Below are 25808 nucleotides of genomic sequence, written 5' to 3'. Positions count from 1 at the left end.
TAGAAACCAAAAAGCATTATCTGGATTTGCCTGTGATAACTGTAAGAGGTATTACAAAACCTATCTTAAGAAATTAAAAAATGGAGCTCAATGTTTATGTATTTGAAATGCCTTTCATTCAAATAAAGCTTAAAATATTTACAGCGTTAACTTTATTTTGGGGGGACGAGGTAATCTGGCTTATTTTTGGAGGAGGGACTGGGGGTTGAACCCCGGACCGTGTGCGTGCTAACACGCGCTGCTCTACGCTCCCCTTACAACGTTCACTTTAAAAGCAGGCACTTTGCATCAGAAAGACTTTACCTTTCATACGGAGTCCTCTTCACCCCCCCGACTCTCACGTAATCCACAAGCTGTTTCTGAGTTCTTCCACTGTGAGTAGAGGGGCAGGTTTCAGAGAAAAGAACACACAGAAATTCACAGCCTTAATTTCTCACAAAAGCAAAGCAGAGGAGAGGCTTGCTCATTCCCTCTCATAAACTTACATACGCACTGAGAAGTCATTCTTTGCTCTCAAGCGTGACGGCATTTCCTTAAGCCTGCTCCCCGTTCTACTGGCCAGGCTCCCTGTGGCTCTGCAGTGGCTGCAGCGCACAGGACGCTCTGAGACACGCACAGCCCCCTCCCTGACTCGGCTCTACAGACAAGCCAGGCCCCTGCGCCCACCTGTATCTGAAGGAGGACCCTCTGCTGAAGAGGACTGCTCTGGCCTTTGGCTTTGGCTGATCAGAAAGCCTGAAAAAGGTGTGGTGCTCCACACAGATCTTCCAGAAGTTCTTACACTCGTCTCTGCTCCCCAGCAGGAACTCCAGCGTGTCCTGGTAAGGGCCCTGGAAGCAGAGGGTGAGTCGCCCCTTCAGGAAGGGGTTTAGGAAGCACTTCACACGACAGGCTGTTTCCAAGTCTTCAAAATGAGGAAGACTTTCTTCTTTTGTTTTGGGGGGAGGTAATGAGGGTTATTTATTTACTTATTTACTTAACAGAGGGACTGGGGATGGAACCCAGGACTTCGTACATGCTAAGCACACGCTCCACCGCTGAGCTACACCCTCCCCTGGGAAGCCTCTTTTCCTGAAAATTTTATACAAAGATTTCCGGTTCCACTTACATCTAAGAGAAGAAGGAGTGTGTATGTTCACTGCAGAGATACCAGAAAACCGCAGTCATCTACAACCACACAACTGCCACAGTTGCAAGTTTGCCTTTGTGACTTTCTCCCCCGCCCCGGCCACTCGACCTGCTCATGCGTTATTACCGATTCGTTGCCCTGAGGGGGTCTGGGGGACGTTTGTGTGTCTAGGGCACAAAGTTTCCAGGCTCACAAACACCACCATGAGGAACCCGTTGCCTTTCCACTCAGCCATTCCTCAGGGAAAACGCCTAGAAATGCTCTACTGAGATCAGAAACAACGCACGTTTCTGAACCCTGCGAGATGTGTTACCAACCTACTTTCCAGAAGGACTGACACTTTGACCCTCTGTTTAGGCTTAAAAAGCTAAGTGCCTCGGGATGTGAAGTGCAGCTCTGCCAGGTGCAGAGACAGACTCGGCTCCGAACCGAGGCGCCACGCGGCCCCGGTGAAGAGCCGCCTTGGCCCGCTGAGCGGCGGCTCCCCCCACCCCCTCAGAGTGACGGCTGGAGGCGCGCATGTTCCACCGGCAGAGGGGAAAGCAGGCTTTCACCTGCACTCGCTGGTTCCGGCCTCCCTCACGCTTCCCTTCCTCCACAGAAGCGGCATTTGAACACAAACGATCAAGCCGCCTGCTCACACCTCCCCCAGTGAACACGCAGGAGGGGGCGGGGCTGGCTGACATGGCCACCCGGCAGGCTCCGCGGAGGCCAGATGCGGCCTCCTCAGCGTCCAGGCCCGGGCTCGGCTGACCTGCCCTGCGCCCGCGCCTGTTCCGTGGTGGAAATGGGGCAGCCGGGCCCCTGTGAGCAGTCCAAGCATTGGGTTTTTCCAGCTATCAGACTGTGCACTCACTTTTTTCCATTTTTACTAATTTCAGTAAAGTGATATGTAATTACAACCTTATTGACTGACAGTCTCAAAAGAAGAGAACATAACTTTCTGAAAATCAAGGCTCTTTCAGCTAGAGCTATTCAAGGCCCAGGCTCTGAAAGGAAGACCCATGAGACAGCTGGGACCACCTGGTCACTCGGACAGAACCCTCAACCCCAACCCACGGCGGGCCTCAGACTGCAGCACGCAGCGCGTCAGCTCCGACACCTGCAGAAAGGGGGGCCGCCCTGCAGCTGCGGTTCCCAGCTACTGCGGGACCGTCAGACGGGTGCGTTCTCAGGTCTGAGTCTCGGGGGGCCCAGCGACGTGTGGGATGACCAGCCCTGGGGGAGGCCGACACGGCCGCTGGGAGAGCACTGCTGGGCAGGTCACCCCACAGCCTTCCCCAGTCCTATGTCCCATCCTTAAGTTTTTGGGTGTATCGCACTCAAACGATGCATAAAGTAATTAAAGACTCAGGGTTCTAGCAGGGTAAGTTCTGTTATAATTAGGAAGCTCTCAAAGTAACACTTACGTGGGCCTCTGGGTGGAGCTTGATCAGAAACCTCTTCCTCTTGAAGCTCAGCTTTCGGAGCCTGGACCAGTTGAAAGTGTTAATTTTGGTGGTGCTCTGAAACCCAAGGGGCGGACACTGCATCACACACTTGTCAGACACACACAACTTCTCACGGAACAGGCAGCACCCACCCCCACAATGTTTCACATTCAGAGTGACTCTGATGCAAGACGTCAACACGACACAAACTGATCTCTGTCTCAGAAAGAAAACCCCATTTCTCTGATGAAGCTTTACGACAAACTCCCTTCTGCAGGTGTTCACAGGAGCCGGTTTTGAATCTGCCCCTTGGGGGGGCGGGGGGCAGGAGAGCATCAAGATTACAACCCGAATTACTGTAAGTCAAACAGTAGTATGACTACAATACAAACCCACGAGTCCACGGTGACATAAAGAAACTGAAGAAATGGGAGGAACCCTCCCGGGAGCACGAGGGACAGACTTTAGAGTCTCTCTGGCAGCTGGCAGCGGCCCAGTCAGCAGGTGACTAGGATGGGCAGAAACTGACTGTCTCAAGGCATCTTTCCAAGAACACAACGACGAGGGATAAAAAGTAACTGCGGCAAAGAGGCTTGTCAAATGCGGATCGCAAGCGGACAGACTGACATGGCCACCTCCCGGCTGGACCTCGCACACCCTCGCTCCCGTGACCCTCGCCTCCGCGACGCGCCTGAGGCTGGGCTGAGGGTCTGACCATCAGCGAGAGCTGGACGAGCCCGCGTTTCAAAGCGACCGGCCCTGAACCCGCAAGAGCACCGAGCTCCTGGGGTCAAGCGCAGAAGGTTCCCGACGGCAGAGCCAAGGGACACACGAGGGGAGGGCCTGTGAACCTGGACCCTCTCCTCCACCAGCGAGTCGGGCAACCTGTGAGATCTGGATGGTCGCTGTCCTGGTCACTCCTCCGTCAGCGCGACACTTGTTCAGAATAGAAGTTTTAAATGTGCTGAAACATTTTCCTGGCATTTCTTTTCTATTCTTGACTCTCATGACCACTTACTCTTTTCTGCAAACCCAAGGGGTAGGGGGCTGATGAAGGTTTTCCCTTCAGAGATACTGAGAAAGCAGCTCGGGTGGGGGCGGGGGCGGGGGTGCTGCTAGCAGGGATGGGGTGAGGATGGGACTGAATGTCCCGGCAGCGGACGGCGGTGGTGAGTGCACAAGTCTGCGAATGCACCAGTGGCTGAATCGTACTTTAAAATGGTCAATTTTATGTTACGTGAATTACATCTCAATTTAAAAAGTTCCCAAGTGAAGAGATGCCCTCAAGATCAAGATGTAAATACCAGGGTCCAGGTGGGAACCAGGGCATCCTCGCTCCTAAAGCCGCCGAGACATGAAGTAACTCTAACCGCTACTCAAAGTGAATCAAATGCTGGAAGGTTTACAACCAAGCTCTCAGATAAAGCAAACAAAGTAACTAGCACACAAAATACCAGGGGGAGAAAAGGGACACCCTCCATGAGCCCAGCTCTCAACTCCAGACATCAGGGGCCAGGGCACAGGCTTGAAGAAGCAGGCAGTCGCCAAGGAGGCCGAGGCCGGGCACGTCCTCCCGAGAAAGACGCAGAAGCGGCGGGAAGACGCCGTGCCCAGCTGCTTGCCTGCTTCCTCATTTTCTCTTTTGGTCAAAGGACAAAACTCTCGTAGCGCAGGATTTCAGTCCTGTCACAGATCAAAAGCAGAGACAGAGAATCCAAGGGCCCCGGACCCTCCCCTGCTATCTCTCTAGGCCCTGAGGTGTTAACAGGCGTGGACACTCAGAGCGCGGCTTTCGTTCTGGGTTGTTACCAGATCATGGACGGCACGGCTCTAAGCTCCAAATAGGAGCTCCAGATACGTGCAGGGCCCACGGGCCCACCTTGGGTCAACCCTGCCCCGCCCCGGACTTGCCCCGTCTGTCTCCTCACCCCTGCTTCTAAACAGCATGCTTAACGCTGCTACTGCGGGTGGGCAGAGCTCACGGGTAGAGCACGCGCCCAGCACGCGGAAGGGCCCGTGGTCAATCCCCAGCACCTCCACAGAGAAAGAAAAAAAAGAAAGGGAAGAAGAAGCTGTTACTGCATCTTGCATTTTGAGATCCCCCCGAGCTTTCGCCCCAGCACGACCTCCAGTCCGGCTTTCTCTACACTCCCTCAATTTCTGGTAAATCTTAGATTCGGCATCTGTGTCACCGACCACGTGGTGCTGCCTGCAAGCTGAGCGTGGGGGAGTTACAACCAATACATGTTTTTCTCCTTTAGCTCTAATCTTCCTTGAGTTATGCCTCTTTTCACTTGCTTAACTTCTGACATTCCTGTCACTAGTTCAGCCCAAAGCTTCCCGACGAACTTTACCTCTGCAGTGCGCCCTAACACAGGAAGGAGCCTGCCCTCTGTTTCCCTCTGGGGGGCCCACCTGGAGTGAGTCTGGTTCTCAGGTTGGCGGAACATCCTTGCACTGGAGCCCCACCCCGGCCCGCAGGGGTGAGCCCCCCGCTCCCAGCCACCGCCCCCCTCCGTGCAGATGTGAGTCCCCAACGCTCAAATTGTTTATTCTCTCTTCCAGGATCGACCCTCGACCCTCAAAAGCATGTGCAGGAATTAAGTTTTTGAAACACTGCACGTCTGAAAATGCTCTCCTTCTCTGCAGAAGCCATGCTGCACCAGGCACCCAATTCCAGGTTGGAAAAGGTTTCCGTCCACACTTGAGCCCCGCGCCCTGTCGTCTCCCAGCCTCCAGTCCTGCTGTGGACAGGCCCCCCCGGCCCCCGCCACCACCCCCTACAACTCCTCCCACCCTTCCTTCGGGAAGCTCCCCCATCTTCCCTGCCTCCTGCAGCTGATTCTGGCCTGACCGTCACTCATTCGTTTCCCTGGGAGCCGTCAGGCACTTTCAGCCTGGGGACTGGGGCCTTAACTTGCGGAAGTTTTCCCTCATGTAATTTCTTTACCAGTTTCCTCCACTGCTTTTTGGCTCCTGCCTCTAGAATATTCCTGGATGTTGTGGCTCCTGGATTGCTGCTTGAAGTTTTACTTTTCTCTCCCACCTTTCATCCTTTATCTTTCATTCTGCTTTGTGCGGTTTCCGCCACTTCACCCTTCAAACGCTGTGGCCTTGCCGACTTGCTGCGCCCAGGCCCCGCCTGCCCCTGTGCAGGCGCCCTGCTCCTGTTTCGGGAGGCAAGGTTTCCTCTTATCTGTGAGGCTTCTCAGAAGAAGGCAACGCAGTAACATGTTAACAAGGTTCAAATTCTAAAGGTACCAAAAATGAGTCCAGAATGACGAGTCCCCCCTCATTGCTCCTGAAAGCCGGGCAGTGACCGTCCTGGGGCGTCGCCCCGGGTGACACCAGCTCATTCTGCAGGGCCAAACAGACCGCGTGTGTGTGCAGCTGCCCCTGCAAGTGGCAGCAACCACGTATGCAGCTCTGAACATCTTCTCCGTTTGACGGCACGTCTCAAAGCAGGTTGCACACGTCAGGATGGAGGGAGCTTCGCATCCTCCGGGCAGCTGCCCTGCAACACGGACGGACCCCCCTTTATTTACCCAGCCTCCTGAGAACCGAGGACCAACGCTTACTGTCGCATCAGGGCCAGAGTAAGGAATGGCAGGGGGAGCCTGCAGTCCTGCCGAGCGAGCGCCCCTGCCCCGTGCGGGCGGGACGCGGTGTAAGGCAGCTCTCCTGCTCGGCTCCAGATGACAAGCGGGATCCTGCCCAACAGACTGCAGCTTCTGCTGTTTTTCCACTCCCTCCGTCCCTGGCGCAGTTTCTGCTTCTCCTGAGTCTCTTCTTCCTGCAGATTCCGTGCTGCCCTCCAGACACCATCCTTCCTTTGAAGAGAAGCGTCCCCCAGCTCCCGGCGAGCCCTGGCCACCGTCTGAGGCATCGCTCGGGCGAGCCTCACAGCGGGTGTAAATCGAGGCACTGACGAGAGACAGGATGTCTGCGTCTTAAAGCGTCTTCCCCCAGACTGCTTGTCAGTCGAAAGAGAAACAGCAGTGATCACAGAACGGAGGAACCAGAGACCACGGGACTCAGAGCCACATCACCAGTGAGGCCAGACGGCATCTCCGGTGTGACTCTGAGGAGGCCACGTCGTCACCTGGGAATGCGTCACCTGAGTCTAATCGAGGAAAACGGTCAACAACTGCAAATTAGGAATAACTTTCAGCACCGTCGTCATAAAGGACGAAGAAAAAAGAAGTGTTCCAGATTACAGGCAACCACAGGGATGGTGGGTGGCTGAACACCGCGCCTGCTGCTAGACCCGCGCTGCCCTGGAGGGCACGAGCGCCACATGGGCGTCACCGGACAGCTGCAAGACGGGGACCAGCTCGCACGGCAGACGGAAGAGCTGCGTCCATGACAACTCGCTGCCCGGGTCCTCAGGAAGCACAAAGTTCTTGGGGTGGGGGGCCCTGACGGGTGCATCTTACTCCCAAACGCTTCAGAAGGCGCTGCGGTGTGCGCACGTGTGCTGAGGCACAGGGAGTGAGAGCATGTGCCCCAGGGTGGGGGTGGTGACGGGCGAGCCTGGGTGACAAGCATGGGGGGCCCTGCGTGCTTTCCTAGTTTTCACTGCTTTCTGGTCCATTTGAAAGTGTTTTGCGTTGAAAAGCTTTAAGAGAGGTGGCTCTAGGGCTGGCTGGCAGGCACTGTGGGCCGGGGGGACCCAGGCCCGTCCCCGAGGGGCGCCCCACTGTCAGCACCCACGGGGACCCTGCCGAACCGCTCAGACTTTCTGGGGTGCAGTCAGCCGGCTCCGCGGGGCCGAGCGGCCCCACAGTCTGAGTCCGGGCTCTCCCTCGACCCCTCTTCTGTGAGCACCACGTCTCCACCCCCCGAGCAATGGCGCCTCTTCCAGGCGATGGCACTGCCGTGCGTCAGCCCGGCTCGGGGACACGACCCGGCCGCCCTCGGGTCCCACCAGCCACCCGTTTCCAGCTCCCACACTTTGTTGACATGCCCGGTTCTCTGTGGCTCCTTTTCCGTTCTTTTGTTCTCACTGACGTCGACTTAAAAACACTCCTTCAGTGTCACTCTGGGAACAGAAGCGAACTCAATCTGCATCTTTAATCTCAAGTCTCTGATGCCTGCTTCCACAGTGCCTTCTGGGCACAAGCTACCTGTTCTCCTCGGACTCCGAGGGGTGTGATTCTGCCCTCTGTGCAGTGAAGGAACTACCCCCAGGGGAGCAGGCGTGGACGCCCTTCCCCACCCAGCGGCCTGGCTACCGTGTGTATGTCGCACTTAGGATGGAACACAATTAACATTCCAAATGCAAAATCAATTTTTTTTCCTAATAGGAAATTGAAATTTGATGGGAAGGTTAAAAAAAAGAAAGGAAAAGAAAAAGAAATCAAGTATCCTTGGTCAGGGAGGCCTGCATCAGACCTGCTGTTCCAGGCGCTGGTGGGGAAGGTGGGCCTCAGAGGGAAGGGCTAAGAAGCAGGTTCCTGGACGCTGAGACCAGACTGCCTCCACGGCCCCACTCAGCTGGGTGCAGGGCTCAGGGGCCGGTGTCCAGGAAGCTCCTGGAGGGCCGGACCGCTGGGCGGAGGGCTCCCGGCTCCTCACGCCAGAGAGCCCAGCACACACGCACCTCCCCGCAGACACAGCCCCGCAGTCATCTCCGTACCTGTTCACCTCCCAAAACCACCCACACACGTCACAGGAGCCCACCCTGACCGCCACACACGCAACGCCCTCTGCGTTTTCCAGTCTGTCCTCTCTGCGCACGTGCATGGTGACTGGGCCGCGGTGGGACCTCTCAGGGCAGCAGCTCCACACCCGGCTGTGGACACTGCCCCCGGAGGAGCCAGAGCCCCGCTTACAAGGAACGGCGGATGTGACGGTGAGGACGGGACAAGAAAATGACTTCTCTGCTGGGCAAGAGGGCGGATCAGAGGATACGTCCAAGATCTGTTCCTCAGAACAGACTTCCCAACGTGAGGAAACCACCCCCCAGGCCCCCTACCTGGAAGACGAGGACGCCCGTGTGGGAGACAGCCAGCTTAATCTGGGCCCCCTCCCGGTCAGAGGCCGTGTGAAACCTGATGCCGTACATTTCCAACTTTCGGGCAATTTCAAGCACCTGGAAATCCGACTCAGCAGGTGTCTGGCCCCTGTAATAAAGGACAGCATGGTCACAGCACTGAACACAACCTCTGAACGAGCTGAGGCTGTCATGGGGTGAGCGGACGTGACCAGACAGAGCAGTGGAGCAGACCAATCAAGGAGGCTCAGGCCTTCAGCCGGAGGGTCGTTCACTGTGTGGTCACCAACCCACCACGGGCGACACACCGCGCACACAGGCCAGAGCTGGCCTCCACTTGGCCTCCGCAGTGCACCTCCTAGTGGGGCGAGTGCTTGCTCTGCCGTCTCAGGTGCTCAGCCTTATGCTCCTGCCCTCGTACTGACAAAAGTCACGAGCAAACACTGCACACAGAGGAAGCAGTGTCCATAACACGAGTATCTCATTCAACTCATTTCAATACTTTAAAAAGGTGTTTTCCCCACTCCTGGGCATATAACCAGACGGAACCCTACTTCAGAAAGATACCTGTGCCCCAGTGTTCCTAGCAGCGCTATTTACAACAGCCAAGACATGGAGACAGCCTAAACGTCTGTCGACAGATGACTGGATAGAGACACCACTGTGCTGTATTTATATAACGGAATACTACTCAGCCATAAAAAAGAATAGAACGATGCCATCTGCAGCAACATGGATGGACCTGGAGATGGTCATCCTAAGTCAAGGAAGCCAGAAAGAGAAAGAAAAATACCATATGAGATCGCTCATATGTGGAATCTAAAAAAAAAGATAGACAACAAATGAACTTATGTATAAAACAGAAACAGACTCACAGACACAGAATACAGACGTGTGGTTGCCGGTGGGGAGGGGGTGGGAAGGGATAGACTGGGAGTTTGAGATTCGTAGATACTGACAGGAATATACAGAATAGAAAAACAAGTTCACACTGTACAGCACAGTGAAATACATACAAGATGTTGCAGTAGCTCATGGGGAAAAAGAATATGAAAATGAATATATGTATGTTCACATATGACTGAAAGATTGTGCTGTACGCCAGAAACTGACACAGCATTGTAAACCGACTACACCTCCATAAAAGAAAAGCTGTTTTCATAATGTACAACTGCAGCCATGAGAAGATACTCCTATAAAAATGAAATTATGAAAATGAAAAAAAAATCATCAGAACTGGCTCTCCCACGTGCACTGAGCGGCCAGCCTGGCCCCATGTGCGGGGTTTTGCACGAACTGCTCTTTCCTCTTCTTACCTCTGAATGCCCGAGTTTTGAGATCTGTAAGAAGTAACACGAGTGCTGGGGTTAGGCCATTCCCAGCGTCCACCCTTTGTGGCTGACAGACACCTATCACCTCACACTTCAGGACGTCATCAGCAAGACGATGGCTGCGCTGTGCGCACCACACCTTCCCCGCCTGTCTGAGGTGGGCGCTCAGTTGCTGCCATGTCTCTGCAACTGCACACAGCGCTGCTACGAGCGCTGGGGTGCACGTGTCTTTTCAAATCAGAGTTTTGTTTTCTTCAGACTCATACCCAGGAGCGGAACTGCGGGACCACGTGGTAGCTCTGCTTTAACTTTCTGAGGACCCGCCATGCGGTCTTCCAGTGGCTGCACCAGTCTACACCCCCTCCAGCAGCGCACAAGGGGCCCCCCTTCCCCACGTCCTCGCCAGCACTTGGTACTTGCTGTCTTTCTGAGAAGGGCCGTTCTGACAGGCGTGAGGTGATGCCTCAGGGTTCTGATCTGCATTTCCCGATCACCAGCGACGCGGACTGTCTGTTCCTGTGTCTGTTGGCTTCTGTGTATCTTCTTTAGAAAGATGTCTATTCAGAGCCTCTGCCCATTTTTCAGTCGAGCTGCCTTCTTTGATGTGGAGTCATACGAGTTCTTTGTACGTTCTGGACACTAACCCTTATCAGACACGCCACTTGTGAACGTGGGCGCCCATTCAGCAGGCTGCCTTTTCATTCTGTTGGTGGCTTCCTTTGCTGAGCAAAAGCTTTCTAATTTGATGTAAACCTATTCATTTTCGCTTTTGCTTCCCTGGCTCGAGGAGACAGAGTTAACAAAATACAGCTGACCCACGAACAAGTCACGGGTCAGGGGCACTGACCCCTTGCACGTAACGACAGTCGGCCCTCTGCACCTGTGGTTCTGCGCCTGCGCGCTCAGCCCCCCTCGGGCCAGGGAGCGTGTGCCGTTCACTATGGAAACGGCCCGTGTGTAAGCGGACTTGCACAGTTCCAGCCCGCGCCGCCCCGGGACAGCCGTGCTGCCGAGCCCTGTGCTCTCCTCTGGGGGCTCTGCGGCCTCGGGGCTTCCGTCTGTTTGGAGCTCATTCTGCAGGAGCTGTGGACAGTTGTCCGGTTTGGCCCTTCTGTGCCGAGCTGCCCAGTCTCCCGGCGCCAGTTACTGAAGAGGCTGTCTTCTCCACATCGCATTCCTTTTTTTCTTTTTCTGGGGGGTAGTTATTTTGGCTTACTTCTTTATTTATTGTTAGAGGAGGTTCTGGGGATCGCACCCAGGACCACGCCCGCCCCCCCATCGTGTAATCTTGCCCCCTGCCGCGGATTCACTGACCGTGTCACGTGTGGGCGCGCTGACCCGTGTGCCTTCCTGTGCCGGTCCCAGGCTCTCATGCCTGGGGCTAGTAGTCCAGCTTCAAATCAGGGACAGTGACACCTCCTGCTGTGTCCTTTCTCAGGACTGTTTTGGCTATTTGGGGTCTTCTGTGTTTCCCCACAAACTTTAGAATTACGTGTTCTAGTTCCGTGAAAAACACCACTGTATTCTGACAGGGACTGCACTGAATACACAGACCTCCTCGGGTGGTGTGTTCCTTGCCTCGCCCCACAAGGTGATGGTACTTGGAGGTGGCGCCCTCATGAGGGGGCTGGTGCCCCTCACCCCTCCCACCAGGGAGGGCACAGCGGGAAGGCAGCTGTCCACAAACCAGGGAGCGGGCCCTCCTCACCAGGCCCAGACCTGCCGGTGCCTTGACCTTGGGCTCCAGCCTCCAGAACTGTGAGAAACGAGTTTCTGTCATTTAGAAGCCACTCAGCCCACGGCGTTCTGTCGTAGCATCCTGAAGGAATTAAAATGCCAGCTTTCACATCTTCTTCTGCAACCTCGAAGGTCCGACAGAAATACGGTCAAAGTCAAGGAAAACGCTTCTTTAGTGTCTCACTTGGTGATTGTGAAGGCGTTCCCACCAGGTCAGGGAAGAAAATTATAAACTATGTAAGAAGTCTGTCTTGATTAAAATGAAGGTACGATATTGCCCTTTAACAATCTACACAAAGAATAATTAAAAGAAATAAAAACGTGCAGTAGCTTTCTGAGGATGCTGGTAGACAAGCCAGCAGCTGGAGCTGAGAGCCCAGAGCGGGCTCCTCCACGGGCCTCTGCCTCCCAGTGTCGTCACCCAGCTTCTCCACCTGCTCCAGGCTGGCCAGAGCTCTGTGAGCAGCTGCCTTAAGACAGACAGACAGACACACACACACACACACACACACACACGTGCACACACACGCACATGCAACACCTACAAACACATGCGCACATGACCAGGCGCACGCTCCGGCGCTGAGCCATCTCGCAGGCCTGGAGCCTTGCCGCCCCATGGGCAGGCTCTCACTGTAACTGTGCAGACTGGTCACCCTCCCCTGACCTCACCTTCTGAGCACGTGAGCTGCACGGTCACTCAGGAGCCCCCAGACACGCTTCCTTCCATCCCCCCAGGAACTGTGGGCTGAAGCACTTGCCCTTGGTGTCCGCGGCACCCCCGCCCCGGCTCTCTTCCCTCCTCTGGCTGCTCACTGCTCATGGCGTCCGTGGGTGCCCCTCCCCTTCAGATCCTCCAAGGGTTAGCCCCAAAAGGGTGGGTGTGGGGCTCTGCCCTCTGCCCGCCCCCCAGGTAATCTCACCTGCTGCCCTGGAGGGACCCTCCCCAGTGCAGGCCGTACCCCAGCTCCATGCGTCCCATCCACTCTCCAGGCACAAATCCCACCCAGGTGACCGTCTCCCAGGGACAGGCAGGTGGCCCGGGCTTGCCTTGGGGGGGGCCCTCCGCTCGGCTGGTCAGCGGGGTCTAGATGGGACACGCGGAACGCTCCTCGGACACCACGCTCCCCGGGCCCCGCGGAGACCGTGCCTCCCAGGGAGTGAGTGGGAGTCGCGCAGAAGCCTCGTGGCAAAGGACGCAGAGCCCACTCACGCGTGCTCGCGGTGCAGCGCCAGGATCTTCTCCAGGGCGCGCTCCTGCCCCGGCAGGTACTCGTGGGCTCTCAGGTGTGCCCGGTCCAGCTCTTCGTCATAGTCTCCGATCTCCGCTGAGACAGGAGGAAACAGCAATTTTAATCTTTAAACAAAGATACGGGCACGTGTACGTGCAGACACATCGATTAAAAGTAGGAAAAACTATCCTAAGCCTGCAGCAAAACAACGTATCCCTTACACAAACACAACTCGGCTCTATCTCCCCGGATTTCACGCCCTCGAAGGCGGGCTGGGGCGGCGAAGAGGGCTGTTCGCAAGTCTTGCTGGTGAGACCCCTGGGAGGCGGGCGCTGAGGCTGCGTTTTAACCACATTGGGTCTGTAAGTTCTCTCCAGGCACTTGTGAGCAGGATAATGCCCTTTATTTTGTTTCAGGAGAATGTATTTTAAACAGTTTTTTCCTTCAGGGTCTCTCAAATCCTTGAGGAACAATGTCTCTTTCTGATTTCATGCACTTCAAGGCTACAGGTTTTAAAAACAGTAGTTGAAGCCCAGTGATCTTATGCGATACACTTCTGTTTTGAGGCCACATCAAACTCACAGGGAACTTGCATGCACGGCGCCACAATTTAGCAGTGTTTTCCACAAAACAGGACCCCCGCCCCCTCTGGCCACCTCGCAAACAAGGACAGGCCCACCCCACCGTCTGCGCAGCTCAGAGCCTCAGGCCCCTTCTCGCCCGCCAGCCGCCGCCGGCTGCGACCCGCACAGCCCGGCCCTGGATCAGAGCCACTCCCTGTGCTGGCTGTCATGTCTCCGCAATGCCCCTTGATCCAAGCACACGCTTCCCAGGTGAAAACTGTGGTGGGATGAGTTACTGTAACATAACTAAGCTGCACACAAGCCCTCGACAAGTGGCCCTGCCAAACGGGCTTGAGCTGAAAAGGCACCTGTCTCCCTGCACAGACCTCAGGCCACACAGATGGTAACTAAGCCACTTCGTGCCGCTGAGCGGAGCCGCCCCACAGAGCAGGACGGCCAGCCTCCGACACAGCCCGCCGGGGGGGGAAGCTGTGTCAGGGCGAGGGCCAAGCTGGCTGCAAGTTAACCCGTATTCTCACAGGTTCCTGAAATCCACCAACACACTTCCCGCATTCAACTTCAGAAACAGCAGCTCCCTGCTGGGAAGCCGGCTCGGCGGGTCCAGAGGCAGCGGCCACGTCCTTCCGTCCCGCCAGGAAGGCTCCAGACAGCCCTGGCCCAGCTCACGCCTGTTTCTCAGCCTCATCCTCAGGGTTTCTCCTCCTCAAGGTTTGAAAGAACTGTCATTCTTGACACACCTCGGAGCTGCCTCTGTGTGACACACTCAAGGGTTTTCCTTGTCCTTCAGGGACGGATACCTAACTCGTCACAGAGGGGCTGGGACATTCACCTCGCTTCTGGAGGACTGAGTCGGGGACAGCCTGGCTCCTAGCCTGGAGGTCTGCAGGCACCAGTGAGCCTTCAGGGTGGGGAAGTCACCCTCGGCTTGTCAGGGAAACACGCACACCCAGCCGCCCGACCTCTGCACTGGTTAATGGACTGGGCAGGACACCCTCCCACCCCCACCTCGGCCCCGGGGGAGGCGCTCACACTGCAGGAGGTGGGACGTGAGCAGGGCGGCCGTGCTGTCCGTGCAGGTCAGACGCTCCTCCAGCAGGTCTCTCTTCAGCTGCAGGGCAAACAAGTATCTAGAAGGAAGTTCAGAACAGGGATCAGCTCCGACGGCTGCACGCACTTCACGCAACACACAGCCCTGGGTGGCCCTGGAGCAGATGGGGAGCAAGGGCAGCGCCAGGAGCCTGGCACCCAGAGCCGGATGTGCACCAGCCCACCCACTAGGCTGTCTGTGGACACACCTCCGGAGGAAGCTCACAGACTTGTGCAGCCTCCGTCACACACACACACACAGCTGCCCCCCGACTGGGTCTGGAGCAGCAGAGACACAGCCTAAAACGTGGCTGTGGAATTTCAAGGCATAATGATGATAACAACAGTAGTATCTGGCTAGGAGCTAAGAAACAGCGCTCCTGCTGGGAGAACCTCTGTGGGAGTGAGACAGACAGGGTGCCTTGAAAACTTTCACATGTTCATTTACTCCGTCAACAAACGCTAACTGAGCACACGTCATGCTCGGTGCTGTTCTCGGGCTGGAGACTCGCCGGTGAAGGGGTCCCCCTGCCCCGTGGGGCTCGCACTCTCGGGCGAGCTGTCAGCGTCTCCTGCACGCCCTTAAAGCTGAAATGTGCGCATCCTCTGACCCAGGCAAGCCCACTTGATGGACGTTCCCTACAGAAGTACTTCGAGTCATACAGACTCGTGGACACGGATCTGTGTTTGTAGCACTAGAACAGATAAAAACGGGAAATAATCTACATATGCGTGACTGAGACTGGTTAAATCAATCCGGTCGCAGCCACACACACTAACAGAGACCGCACGGCAACGCTCCGGGCGCGTATAGTCTGACACTGGCTTGTGAAATGAGAGCTTTTTAAAGCCCGATGTCTACTCGCGTGCTGCTGAGAACGCATCTGGAAGACCCCCCCAAGTGCTGCCACCTCGGTGGGGGGCATGGGCGAGGGTGGACGCTGACTCTCTACTCCACGTGGCTTTAAAGTTTCTCTTCTTTTACCAGAAACGTGTAGTTTTTTTTTAATTAAAAAAAAAGAGGCCTTCTGCATATGCACGGCTGGGACCTGGCGCCCTGAATCAGGCGGCCCTCCTGCTGCTCGTCACTGACTAGGGGTATATATTTAAACGCGGTTCCCTTAAGAGGGACTTCTGGGTAAGTGTCAGGTATTTAATGGACCACAAGGTAAGTCCTGTGCTCACTCCTGAAGACACCCTGAAGTACTTGGGGTTCAGCGTCTCAGCTGCAAACATGAGGCTGGAGCAGCGTGGGCCCCGCGTCCCCCTGCCGCTGAGCCCGCAGTTCTGTGATGTTGAAACGACGAGCAGAGACTCTCTGGGAAAAGTCGAGAGGCCTGTGGGACTCAGCCGTGGACTGGGTTTGGCCAGGAAGCCGAAGAGCTGGTGCTTCTGCTGCATCCTCACAGCTCTGACAGCTTGCATCTGACTCTGGGTCTCGAGTTCATCTTAGGCTTTTATTCTTCACGATAAAATCGGTACGTAGAACACAAAGAGAAGCACTTCCATAATCTTACTGCCCAGGCAAAACCACTGCAAACACTGCCCTCCAATCATTCACCCAAAGAACCACTCGTGGGTTGAGAAGAGCGGCAAAGGGGAGGCCAGCGACGACGCTCCCGCCCCAGACGCTCACCAGGACGCTCACACTTGGCGCTGCTCCCAATTCCGTGTACTTTGTTGATGGAAAGTAAAGGTGTGGGTGAAATTCCTGTGAACCTCCTGCACAGGCAAAACCCACACTCATCGGGGCAGTGTTAGCTCAGTGCTACCCGAACGCCCCATGTTTATCCTCAAACTTGCTCCTGTGACACGGCGGTTACAGTTTGGCGTGGACACTAGGCGCCTTCTGTGGATAAGTGACCCCCAAGCACCTGGAGTGCTGGTGCTGTGGGCGACACAGGTGAGCTCACCTGGAGTGCAGGTGCTGTGGGCACACAGGTGAGCTCAGGATGCTCCTTACCGTGTGTATTCTTCTTGCAACTGACCCGGATCAGGTGGGAAAAATTTCACTGCCAGGCGAAGCACTGTATTCTTTGGCCCTATTTAAAAAAAATTGAAACACAGATAAGGTCAAAATCTGTATTTGCTGTCTTTCTGCATATCCTGGTGGAACTGAGCCAGCGCTCTCAAAGGCACTGTAAAGCACGTCTTCTCAAGTAAGACGACATTAAGAAACTTCCTAGGCATGAAGTTATCGGTCTTAAGTACTAGTCACAAACATCAAACAAAAATTTAAGAACTTTTGCACTAAGCAGAGGCTGATAAAAGAAACCCTAAAAACAAGCAGAAAACTACACGTTAAAATCTTAAAATACATTCTTGCTTGTATTTCAGGATTAGAGAAGCTAAGGGGTCTGCAGTGTAAGTAGCAGTAATTTTAAAAACCACTATTGGGAACCCTCACGCGCTCCGCCGAGAGGGCGAGGCTGCTGCCACCCGCTGCGCTGAGCCAGGGCCACCCGATCCCTGCAAAGGAGGGCACAAGGTATCAGCTCCTCTGAGCACTCTGCTCGACTGACGTCTTCTAATGACACAGCCAGGCACCTTCGCCAAAAGAAAAGAGGGCTGTTTGGCTAAAGTGGCCTTAGTTACTTATCAGCGAATAAAGCTCCTTCCACACATCCTCCCTCCTCAGTTTAATACTAACAAAGTCACAGGCGAGGTCAGACAACTAGAGCCTTCATCCCATGTGTCTTTCCATAACTTAGGACCTGCACACTCATTTTTGCATAAACAAGGCGAGAAGCAACATCAAGCGTGTCCTCTTATTTCCAAATGAGAGGCGAGTAACCTAGGACTGAGCTGAGGTGCTGCCCCGCCCCCTCCACTTCTCGCAGTTTAACCTGAACAGGGACTTCACTGCTCCCCAGAGAGGTGACAACGACCATCTTAACAAAGCATCTTGACTGAACAGAACTTCAAAGAGTTAAAAGAGGACTTACTTCGTATCTGCCTAACGATGGGTTTCATGGGTTCCAGCCAAATCTAAAGAGGATTTAAGAAAAGATATCAAACCCATTAAATTATTTCTCTATTTAATAAGTACAATATACAACACAAAAAGATTTACAATTGAGAGACTCAGGGCAGGAACATTTGCGCCTTCACTCCAGTGCACACGACGTGTCCAGATGAGACACGGGAGGGCAATGCGTGCTTGTGGGGGGATGTGGATGCGCTGCAAACTGCCGCGCAGTGTTGCAGGGCCAGCCATGCGCACAGCGGTACTGAGGACTGTGTGTGTGTGTGGGGGGTGTATGTTAGGACCAAGCCAACATCGGGCACCCTTGGTGCACGCTGCTGGCACACAGAGCAGGCTGACGCGCGGGCCCCGCGGGAGAGGCTGGACCGAGCTCTGTGGTGCCGACACGCTTTCTGAACCAAAGAGCTGATCTGGCTTCTTTAAAACAGTTCCACCCACAAACCTCACGGCTCCCCACTTTTCAGGTTCATCTATCAAGTCGAACGAGGCAGAACCAGTTTAGTAAAACTGTCTGCTCAAAATGCACTGACGTGATCATCACACGGGGTGCACCAGAGGTTGCTTTTATAACTTACGGAGAAAGGACTTCCTTGGCACGTGGACTGGCAGACTGAAAACCTCCAGGGAGGATGCAGACTCAGGCTTAGAGAAGAGGCAAGTGTACGTGAAGCGCCTCCGTGGCACAGCTCTGATTATGAGACACCTGTGGCACGGCTGCAGCAGGGCCTCGGAGGTCTCTGTGCCGTGGGAGTGCTGGGACCCACTGCAACCGACGCCCGCTCCCAGGAACAACCCCACAGCACCTACCCAGTGGGCCTGCGCGCTCTGAAACTCCAGCCCGAAGTAGTCACACTCGATCAGGCTCAGGCGTCTCCACACGTGCGTCAGCAGCGCCTGCCCGCCGCACCTGGGCTGTGGAGAGACCGGGGAGAGAAAGCACAGTGGGGGGGATGGCGCTGAACAGCGAAGGCCTAGGCCGCGGCGGCACAGAGCCACTTCCAGCGTGTGAACTTGAGTACATCTAACTTCTTGCTTCCATTTCCCAGCTAGTAAGACTCACAAATGGTCACGAAGCGAATAAAGGAAACAGGCTCTTCCTGCTCAGAGGCTGATGCTGAAACAAAGCTGGAAGCTCCTCCGTTTTGCCCTCTCAGTGTGTCCTTAGTCACACCTCTTTGTAACCAACTTCGGTCTCAGTAAACATTTTTTCCAACAATCCTGATATTCACTAAAAAGGCGAGTCTCACAGCCCACGTGTGCATAAGATTCCAGGGAGTGATTCAGCACGTGGTGGTTTTCACACGCGTGAGGAGAGCTCAGACTGCACGAGTGAGGGGCAGCCAGCTCTCCCGGCTCACACTGTTCACAAAAATAAACTCCAGTGGACTACAGCGCAGAGTAAGACAGAGGAGAGAGTTTCTATAATCCTGGGGTAAGTGAAGTCTTCCTAAAGCACAGTGCAAAGGCAAGACTGACAGATTCGGTTAAAGAAACACGAAAAATTCTGACTAGAAAGACGTTGAACAAAGTTACAATCTCCAATCAAACTGCTGAAAAGCCACCAGAATTGCACCTGGGCCCGTATGTGTCTGCAGACACACCAGTGGAACAGAGCAGGAGGTGAAGAAATGCACCCAGATACATAAAGCAGCAGCGTGTCGGGCAACAGCGACACTTCAAATCAATCTGTGTAAGGAAAACAGATTACTCAATAACCACTGTTGGGTATCCACCTGGAAAATGTAAGGTTGCACCCTTACCCCAGACAGTAACGCCAAGATGAATAAAATATCTGAACACAGAGCATCTACTCATCAACGCACTGCAGTGAGAGAAACCTGCTATTTACACGGTGGGGAGAAAGCCATCTCAGGTCACTCGGGCAGCTGAAAGCCATCACGGGAGGCTCCAGAGACTGAACGACCCCAAAACGCCTGAAAGAAACACTGTGAAGTCGAAAGACTTCTTCAGAGACAGACGGGGGAGCATTTTACAGCTCACACCACAAAGGGCTAATACCTTTAAAACACATCAAACTGCACCTGAACAGGAAAGGGGGGAAAAGAACAGGCTGCTCACAGAAGCAAGCCCTAAGGGGCAGTCAGAGGCCCGGGAGCAGCTCACTGCGTCACGGTGAGGGGTCCGCAGCCAAAGCCACACCGAGGCCCCACTCTTCGTCTCCCGCACGGGCAGAACTCAGGGAGCCCCGAGCCCGCAGGGTGGGGGGCGCAGGGCACAGGGCTTCCCGCGTGGGCTGGGGGCACAGACCCCCACTGTCTCTGTGGGGGACAGGTTGGGACCACCTACTGGCATTCAAATGTCCACACCATTCTCTCACAAATTTCACTTCTAAAAGTATGTCACAGACGCAAAACCACGCACATGGAACAGCACTCGTTACCATAATGTGTGGAACAGCAAACGCTCAAACACCCCCGCCACCGACGGCCCACGATGGGGGTGGACCGCGGCGCCTCCCGCAGCAAGACACTCAGCAGTCAGACCAGGGCTGCTCTCTACACTCTGAAGTGGAAAGAGCTCCAGGACGAACCGTGAAGAGGAAACAGCTGGGGGCGCAAACGCGCGCCTGCCGCCGCCGTGCGGGGAATAAAGTGTGTAAATATGCAGGAGAGCGCCGTCGGGAATGCACGCTCTGGAGGGGCCACCGTAACCAGGGCTGCCGGCTGGTTCCAGAGAACTGAACCACGTGACCGCACATCCTTTACGTGTTTTGAAATTCGTATCATGAACATGCAATAACCTATTTTCTAAGTTTATGTAATTAAAACAAATTCTCAAGGCTGAGCATGGGTGGGGGAGGGGACTGCACACGAGATGCAGATGTCAGAACCCAGGTGGGGTCGGGGTCCCCCCTTAGTGAAGGGGGATGGGGCGGAGTGGGTAAAGTCAGCAGAGACAGCAGCCCAGAGAAGATGCCAGAGCAGCGAGGGGGAGGGTCATGGAGGGCCACAGCCGCCTGCCCTTCCCCGAGAGGTTGGGACAAGGGAGTTCCCTGGGGTCTCTTGGCCACTGATCCCGTTCCCGAGGGCTCCTCCCTTCACAGAGTCACAGTGGGCTTAGGTTTCAATGTGTGAATTTTGGGGGACACACAGTCTGTAACACCCGGCCAAAAGCACATGACCGGAATCCAGCCACAAGGACAACAAAGTCACCCTGAGGCTCAGGTACAAGGTAACTGCTGTGATTTCAGAAACGTCAAGGTCATAAGTCGCACACTGAGGACCAGAGAGGAAAGACCTAACGAAGTCCTTTGATACAAAGGACACTAGTGGGACCAGGGTCCGTGTTAATGTCCTGGACTGTCCTGATGAGGGGAGAGTTTGTGGGAAATAAACTTGAAGTGGAAGGGTGCTGAGGCACAGTATTGGCAACTCACTCTCAGATAATTGAGGAAAAAGATTCTTTGCACTATTTTGCAACTTTTCTGTAAATTTGAGATTGCTTCAAAATAAAAAATTAAGAAAAGTAAAAAATACAGAATCTTAGCAGCTGAAAACAAAAGAACCTAAACATAAACGATTAGAATCAGTAAACGTATTTAGCGAAGTCACAGTATCCAAAGTCAACACACAAAAAGAAAATTCATTTCTATAAACTACTAAAACAACTAGAAAGTGAAATCTAAAAAATTACACTTACAGTAACAAAGAAAATAAAATACCCTGGGATAAATGGAAAGATCTGCAAGTCTGCTATGTTGAAAACCATAAAACGTTGCCCAGAAAAGCTAAAGACCTAAATGTAGGGAGGGAGGTTCTTCTCCCAGTCTATGCACCTGATGCGCCCTCCACGTAAGACGTCAGTTCTCCCAGGTGAGCTGCAGGCTGAAATCCCAGCAGCTGTGTCTGTGGAACCTGAGAGACTCAAATACGACACAAACCCCAGAGACTCCAGCGCAAAGCAGCATTAAAGAAGGACAAGGCCGAGGACTTACACTTCCCGGTGCCAAGACTTACAAAATTATAGTTAACTAAGATACTATGATATTGGTGCAAAAACAGACCGTGAACACAAGCAAGCGAGTGTGGAAACAGACCCCCCCCCCCCACAGTCATCTGATTTACAGCAAAGACTCTACTGTAATTCAGTGCCGGAAGGATGGTCTTGTCAACAAACGGGACTGACGGAAGTGAACATCCATATGAAAAAAGTAAACACTGACCCCTACCTCACACCACACACAAGTATTAATTCAACACAAATGACAGGAAGGTAAACCAACAGAGCTCGGGGTGGGCAAGTGTGCCTCAAACAGGACACAGAAAGCTCGAACCACAAAAGAACAATGCATACAGTGACGCTACCTGAAAATCACAAACATCTGTCCATCAGAAGACACTGTTAAGACTGGGAAAAGGCAAGTCACAGACCAGACAGTATCTGCAACACGAAAGTTCAACGAAGGCCATGAAGCCGACACAGTTAGAGATCCACAGCTCATCCGGGAAAGGCAGACAATCCAATCAAGGACAAATAGGCAGAAGCACCCACGTGGGCCCTTCACAGACAAGGACGGCCAAACGGCCAGCAAGCTGGGGAAAGCTGCGCAGGACGGCACCAGGGAAACACACAGTAAACCAGACCCTCCAGGAGGCCACGCACAAAAGGACGATGCCGACCGTCAGCAAGCAGGTGGGGCAAGTGCAGGTCTGTATGTAGCTGGTGGGACCGTAAATCTGCCCGGTCTCCCGGGGGGTTGACGACACCCACCGCAGCCACACGCACACGCACCCATGACCCAGCCAGTCCAGTCCAGTCCAGTCCTGGTAACCACTCAGCAGAAATCCTGCCACGGGCACCAAAAGACACGCTCCAGAATGTTCGCACAGCTTGTTTACAGTAGGCGAAACTGACAAGAAGAGCTGAAGTGTCAGACGGGATGGGTAAATAACACACGGTTTGTGTGTGCGACAGGACACAACCAACAACGAAACCGCCGCCACGCGACCACCCTGACAGCTGCCGGCGTGCACGCACACGGCCGGTCACAGTGAAGTCCGGGCCCGGCAAACCGCTCATGGCTACTTGGGGCGGTACCTGAGCGGGAGGGCACGGTGCACACGTACGTAAAACTCACCACGCTGCACGCGCAAGGGCTGCGTGCCGTGCTGTGTAAGCTGTGCCACAGGAAGGAAGTCGTCACAGGGAAGGAAGAGGTGAGACAGCCCTAGGGAGCTCATGGGGCCAACCTTCCACCTTTCACACCAGCCCCTTCTGCAGACTCTCCCAGGGTCACGAGGCACCTGGGTCCATCACTGGACAATTCTGCCCGAAAAGAATTCCTATCTTTGGCCAAAATGTCTTTCCAACTTCTACCTGCCTTAGTCAGTCTCCTCCAGGCACAATCCAGTTTGTCAAGGCCCCTTTTATAACAGTCACCAGATCAGAACACAGCCAAGAAAGTCAGTCCGGAGCTGGGCCCCACGGCAGACTCGACTCGACTCACCTGAAGCAGCACCCCCTGCAGACACAGACCCCTGGAGAGCAAGACGCTGATCCGTGTGAGCACGATGCCCAGCGCGCGCAGCCCAGCAGAGGCTACAAACAGATCGCTGTCCGAAGGGCTCAACACAGGAGAAGGGGGGATTTCTTGGACTGTCTGTTTTGGGAGAGCAGAAACCATATTTGAATTTTGCTCAATAATTAACAACTCACCACACAGGGAGGGATTTTCATCAGAATGCGTTCTCCTCCAGAACAAAACACTAGGGGTTCCTGATACTTAAATTATAAACAACTTCAGAGGCTCTCTGGCCCACAGGGTTGTTTGCGTGGCAGGCACTCAGACGTCTGTCCCAGGACAAACGAACCACCCAACAACTGGGAAGAAGCCTTCCGTTACGACCGACCGTAAGTGCTGAAGGCCAGCCCAGCGCAGCCTGTCAGGAGGCGGGGCCGCCACCACGCAGGCCCCACACAGGGAAGGCTCTCCGGCCAGGGGGAGCTCCGGGCCACTCCCGGCTGCCCTCAGGACCTCCGGCCCTCAGTGACAGACACGTATGGCTCTCGAGCGTGTGAAGAGCTTTAGGAAGATGCTGACCACTTATTTTCCAAACCTAAAGAAGATGAAGCTGGAGGGAACAGTCAGTCAGCAGTCTGGATTCCAGCCAAACACCAGGAAGCACTGATGGTCAAGAGGATGAACTGCAAGCCGGTTCTGGCGTGCGGCCCGAGCACCCCAAACAGCAGAGACAGGCACCTGACCACGCCTGGTCGCTCTCCGCTCAAAGTGGAGGAGAAGCCGGGCATTTTCTCCAGGAACCTTCCGGCTCCTTGGTTTCATCACAAGGAGCAAGCTTTGCCACAGGCTGTAAGAGCACAGACTCAGAGCTGGGATCTGGGCTTCCCACCTGCTGGCTGTGCTGAGCCTGGGTTTTCCTCATTTGAAAAACAAATACCATTCTTACCCTGAAAGGGATTCCTAGGACTGTGATGAAATAACGCATGGCAGCTGCCCTGCAGGATGCCTGGCTCGTGACAGGCCTGAGGCCTCGTCTGCACACACGACAGGGTCGTCCTCACACAAACACCTTGTGGCCGTGCACAGAGGGCGGACACCAGAGAGCTCTGCGCTCACCGTGGGTGCAAAATCTCTTCTCCAGAAGTGCCTGGGAAGAGGAGGTGGTTTCATCGTCTGGGAAGGAGAAAGGAAGCGGACGGGCCCGGCAGTGCTCAAGGACTCCGTCCTCCCATGAACACGCACGTGAACACAGGAAACTCACCATCGTTCCTACGGTGTATGTTCAGAGTACTTTCCAACATCACTTGGCAACATAATTTTCCACAGGTTTGTTCCTCTTAATTTTTTACAAGAGCTCGGTGACCAGGACTGGAGCTCACGAAGCTCCCAGCTCTGCTCTGTCCCTTGTACCTGTCACACGTCCACTTCCAACCTCTCATCTTCTACACCTGAAGTCTACCTTCTGTTCCTAAAAATGCAGACATTCCCTGTCAGCCAGACTGGAGAGCCCGCAGTACGCACCCACGGCGGCAGACGCCAGACTGGAGGGGACGCTGCCCAGGCCGCGGGGGCCTCGCTGCTGGTGCCGTCAACCACACAGCGAGGCAAACCAGCCGCACAACCCAAGTTGGAACCACGTTTCCAGCTCTGGACTGGAGGAGAAGCAGCACCAGGAACAGCTAAGAATCACCATGTAGGTTTAAACTCAAACTTCTTGGTGAGTGTCTCCATTTTTCCAGCTGGTCACGGAGCTGCGGTTGATTTCTCCGAGCTTAGACATAAAGCATATTGTTAACAACTCGCATCGACAGAAGTACCATTACAGACCTCGTCTGGATGGAAACGGGCCACAGAAGCTCAGCTGACAAAGTGCTTCTTTATTCTTCGTCTCTGCAGTGTGGGAAAATTCTCCTTGAAAAAGCCTGATTTGGTCCTTCGACTGGTTTGTTTCATGTGCCCCTTTACGAGTTCCTCTGTCCAATTACATCCGTCTCCTACATCTCTCTAGACGCCCACCCGCGACGGGACTGCGGCCTCCACTGCTGGCTGCATCGCTCAGGCCTCTCCTGCCTGCTGCCGGGCTCCCCCGCAGCTCTGAGCTGTGCATGGAAACAGTCTTGGGCACTCACAGGAAAACTGCAGGGACATTCATTCCAAGCTCTCTGAAAGGTCACCAACACTTCTGACAGGCGCTTCGTCCTCGCTCTGGCACCCGGCCAAGGCGGAGGCTCCGATGTCTTCCTAAACACTGTGTCAAGAGGTCTGCTCCCAGCTGCACCGACAGCCACGCTGCTGTGTTAAATCTGAAGCATAAAGATGCGGCTGCTCCTCCCGCTTGCCCGGGAAGGGACTCTGCGCCCTGGAGGGAGAGCCGTGCTCCCACGCTCCGTCCTCCTGGGAAAGGGCCCATCTCCGCCTCAGGACTTAGGCATGCGGTCAGCTCAGGCCTCAGTGGGTGCTCTGGCACCCCACCTCCTTCTGCAAGGGCTGCTCTTAAACTCCTCGAGGAAACAGCTCAACCTGAGCTCCCCAAACGTGAGCCTGTTAGTAAGTGGGGAGCTGGTTACCAGTTACTGCCTCCTGTCCCCAGTCCACCCAAACCCACCCTTCCTCTCCTTGCTTTGTGACCCTGGGGCAGGACCTGAAGACACTTCTCTGCCCAGCTGGAGGATCCCACGGGAAGAAAGGACTTCTGTCCCCGGCCCTGGCCTTTGGGCTTTCCTCAGCAGGTGTGCTTCTGGGCAGGAGCACGCAGGAGGCCGGCGGGGCTACCCCACGACTCTGCCTGGGCCCCTGCCTGCCTGCCTGCCCGCCCG

At 54.7% G+C, this 25808-nt stretch overlaps 1 protein-coding gene across 3 annotated transcripts in view; it reads right to left on the bottom strand.

Moving 5' to 3' along the window:
* FARP2 (FERM, ARH/RhoGEF and pleckstrin domain protein 2) overlaps window positions 1-25808 on the bottom strand; it is an 80026-nt gene that overhangs the window by 26484 nt on the left and 27734 nt on the right. For all 3 annotated transcript variants that reach the window (XM_072962033.1, XM_072962034.1, XM_072962035.1), the window contains exons 3-11: window positions 18318-18422; window positions 17470-17512; window positions 16488-16566; window positions 14468-14565; window positions 12836-12950; window positions 8537-8684; window positions 2539-2634; window positions 667-830; window positions 304-372 (exon numbers count right to left, since the gene is read on the bottom strand). In XM_072962033.1, coding sequence (XP_072818134.1) covers window positions 304-372; window positions 667-830; window positions 2539-2634; window positions 8537-8684; window positions 12836-12950; window positions 14468-14565; window positions 16488-16566; window positions 17470-17512; window positions 18318-18422 — 917 coding nt within the window. The remainder of the gene's footprint in view (window positions 1-303; window positions 373-666; window positions 831-2538; window positions 2635-8536; window positions 8685-12835; window positions 12951-14467; window positions 14566-16487; window positions 16567-17469; window positions 17513-18317; window positions 18423-25808) is intronic.

This window comes from Vicugna pacos, chromosome 5 (assembly GCF_048564905.1).
Source record: "Vicugna pacos chromosome 5, VicPac4, whole genome shotgun sequence".
Classification (NCBI taxonomy): Eukaryota; Metazoa; Chordata; class Mammalia; order Artiodactyla; family Camelidae; genus Vicugna; species Vicugna pacos.
This window is presented reverse-complemented; position numbering and strand designations above follow the sequence as displayed.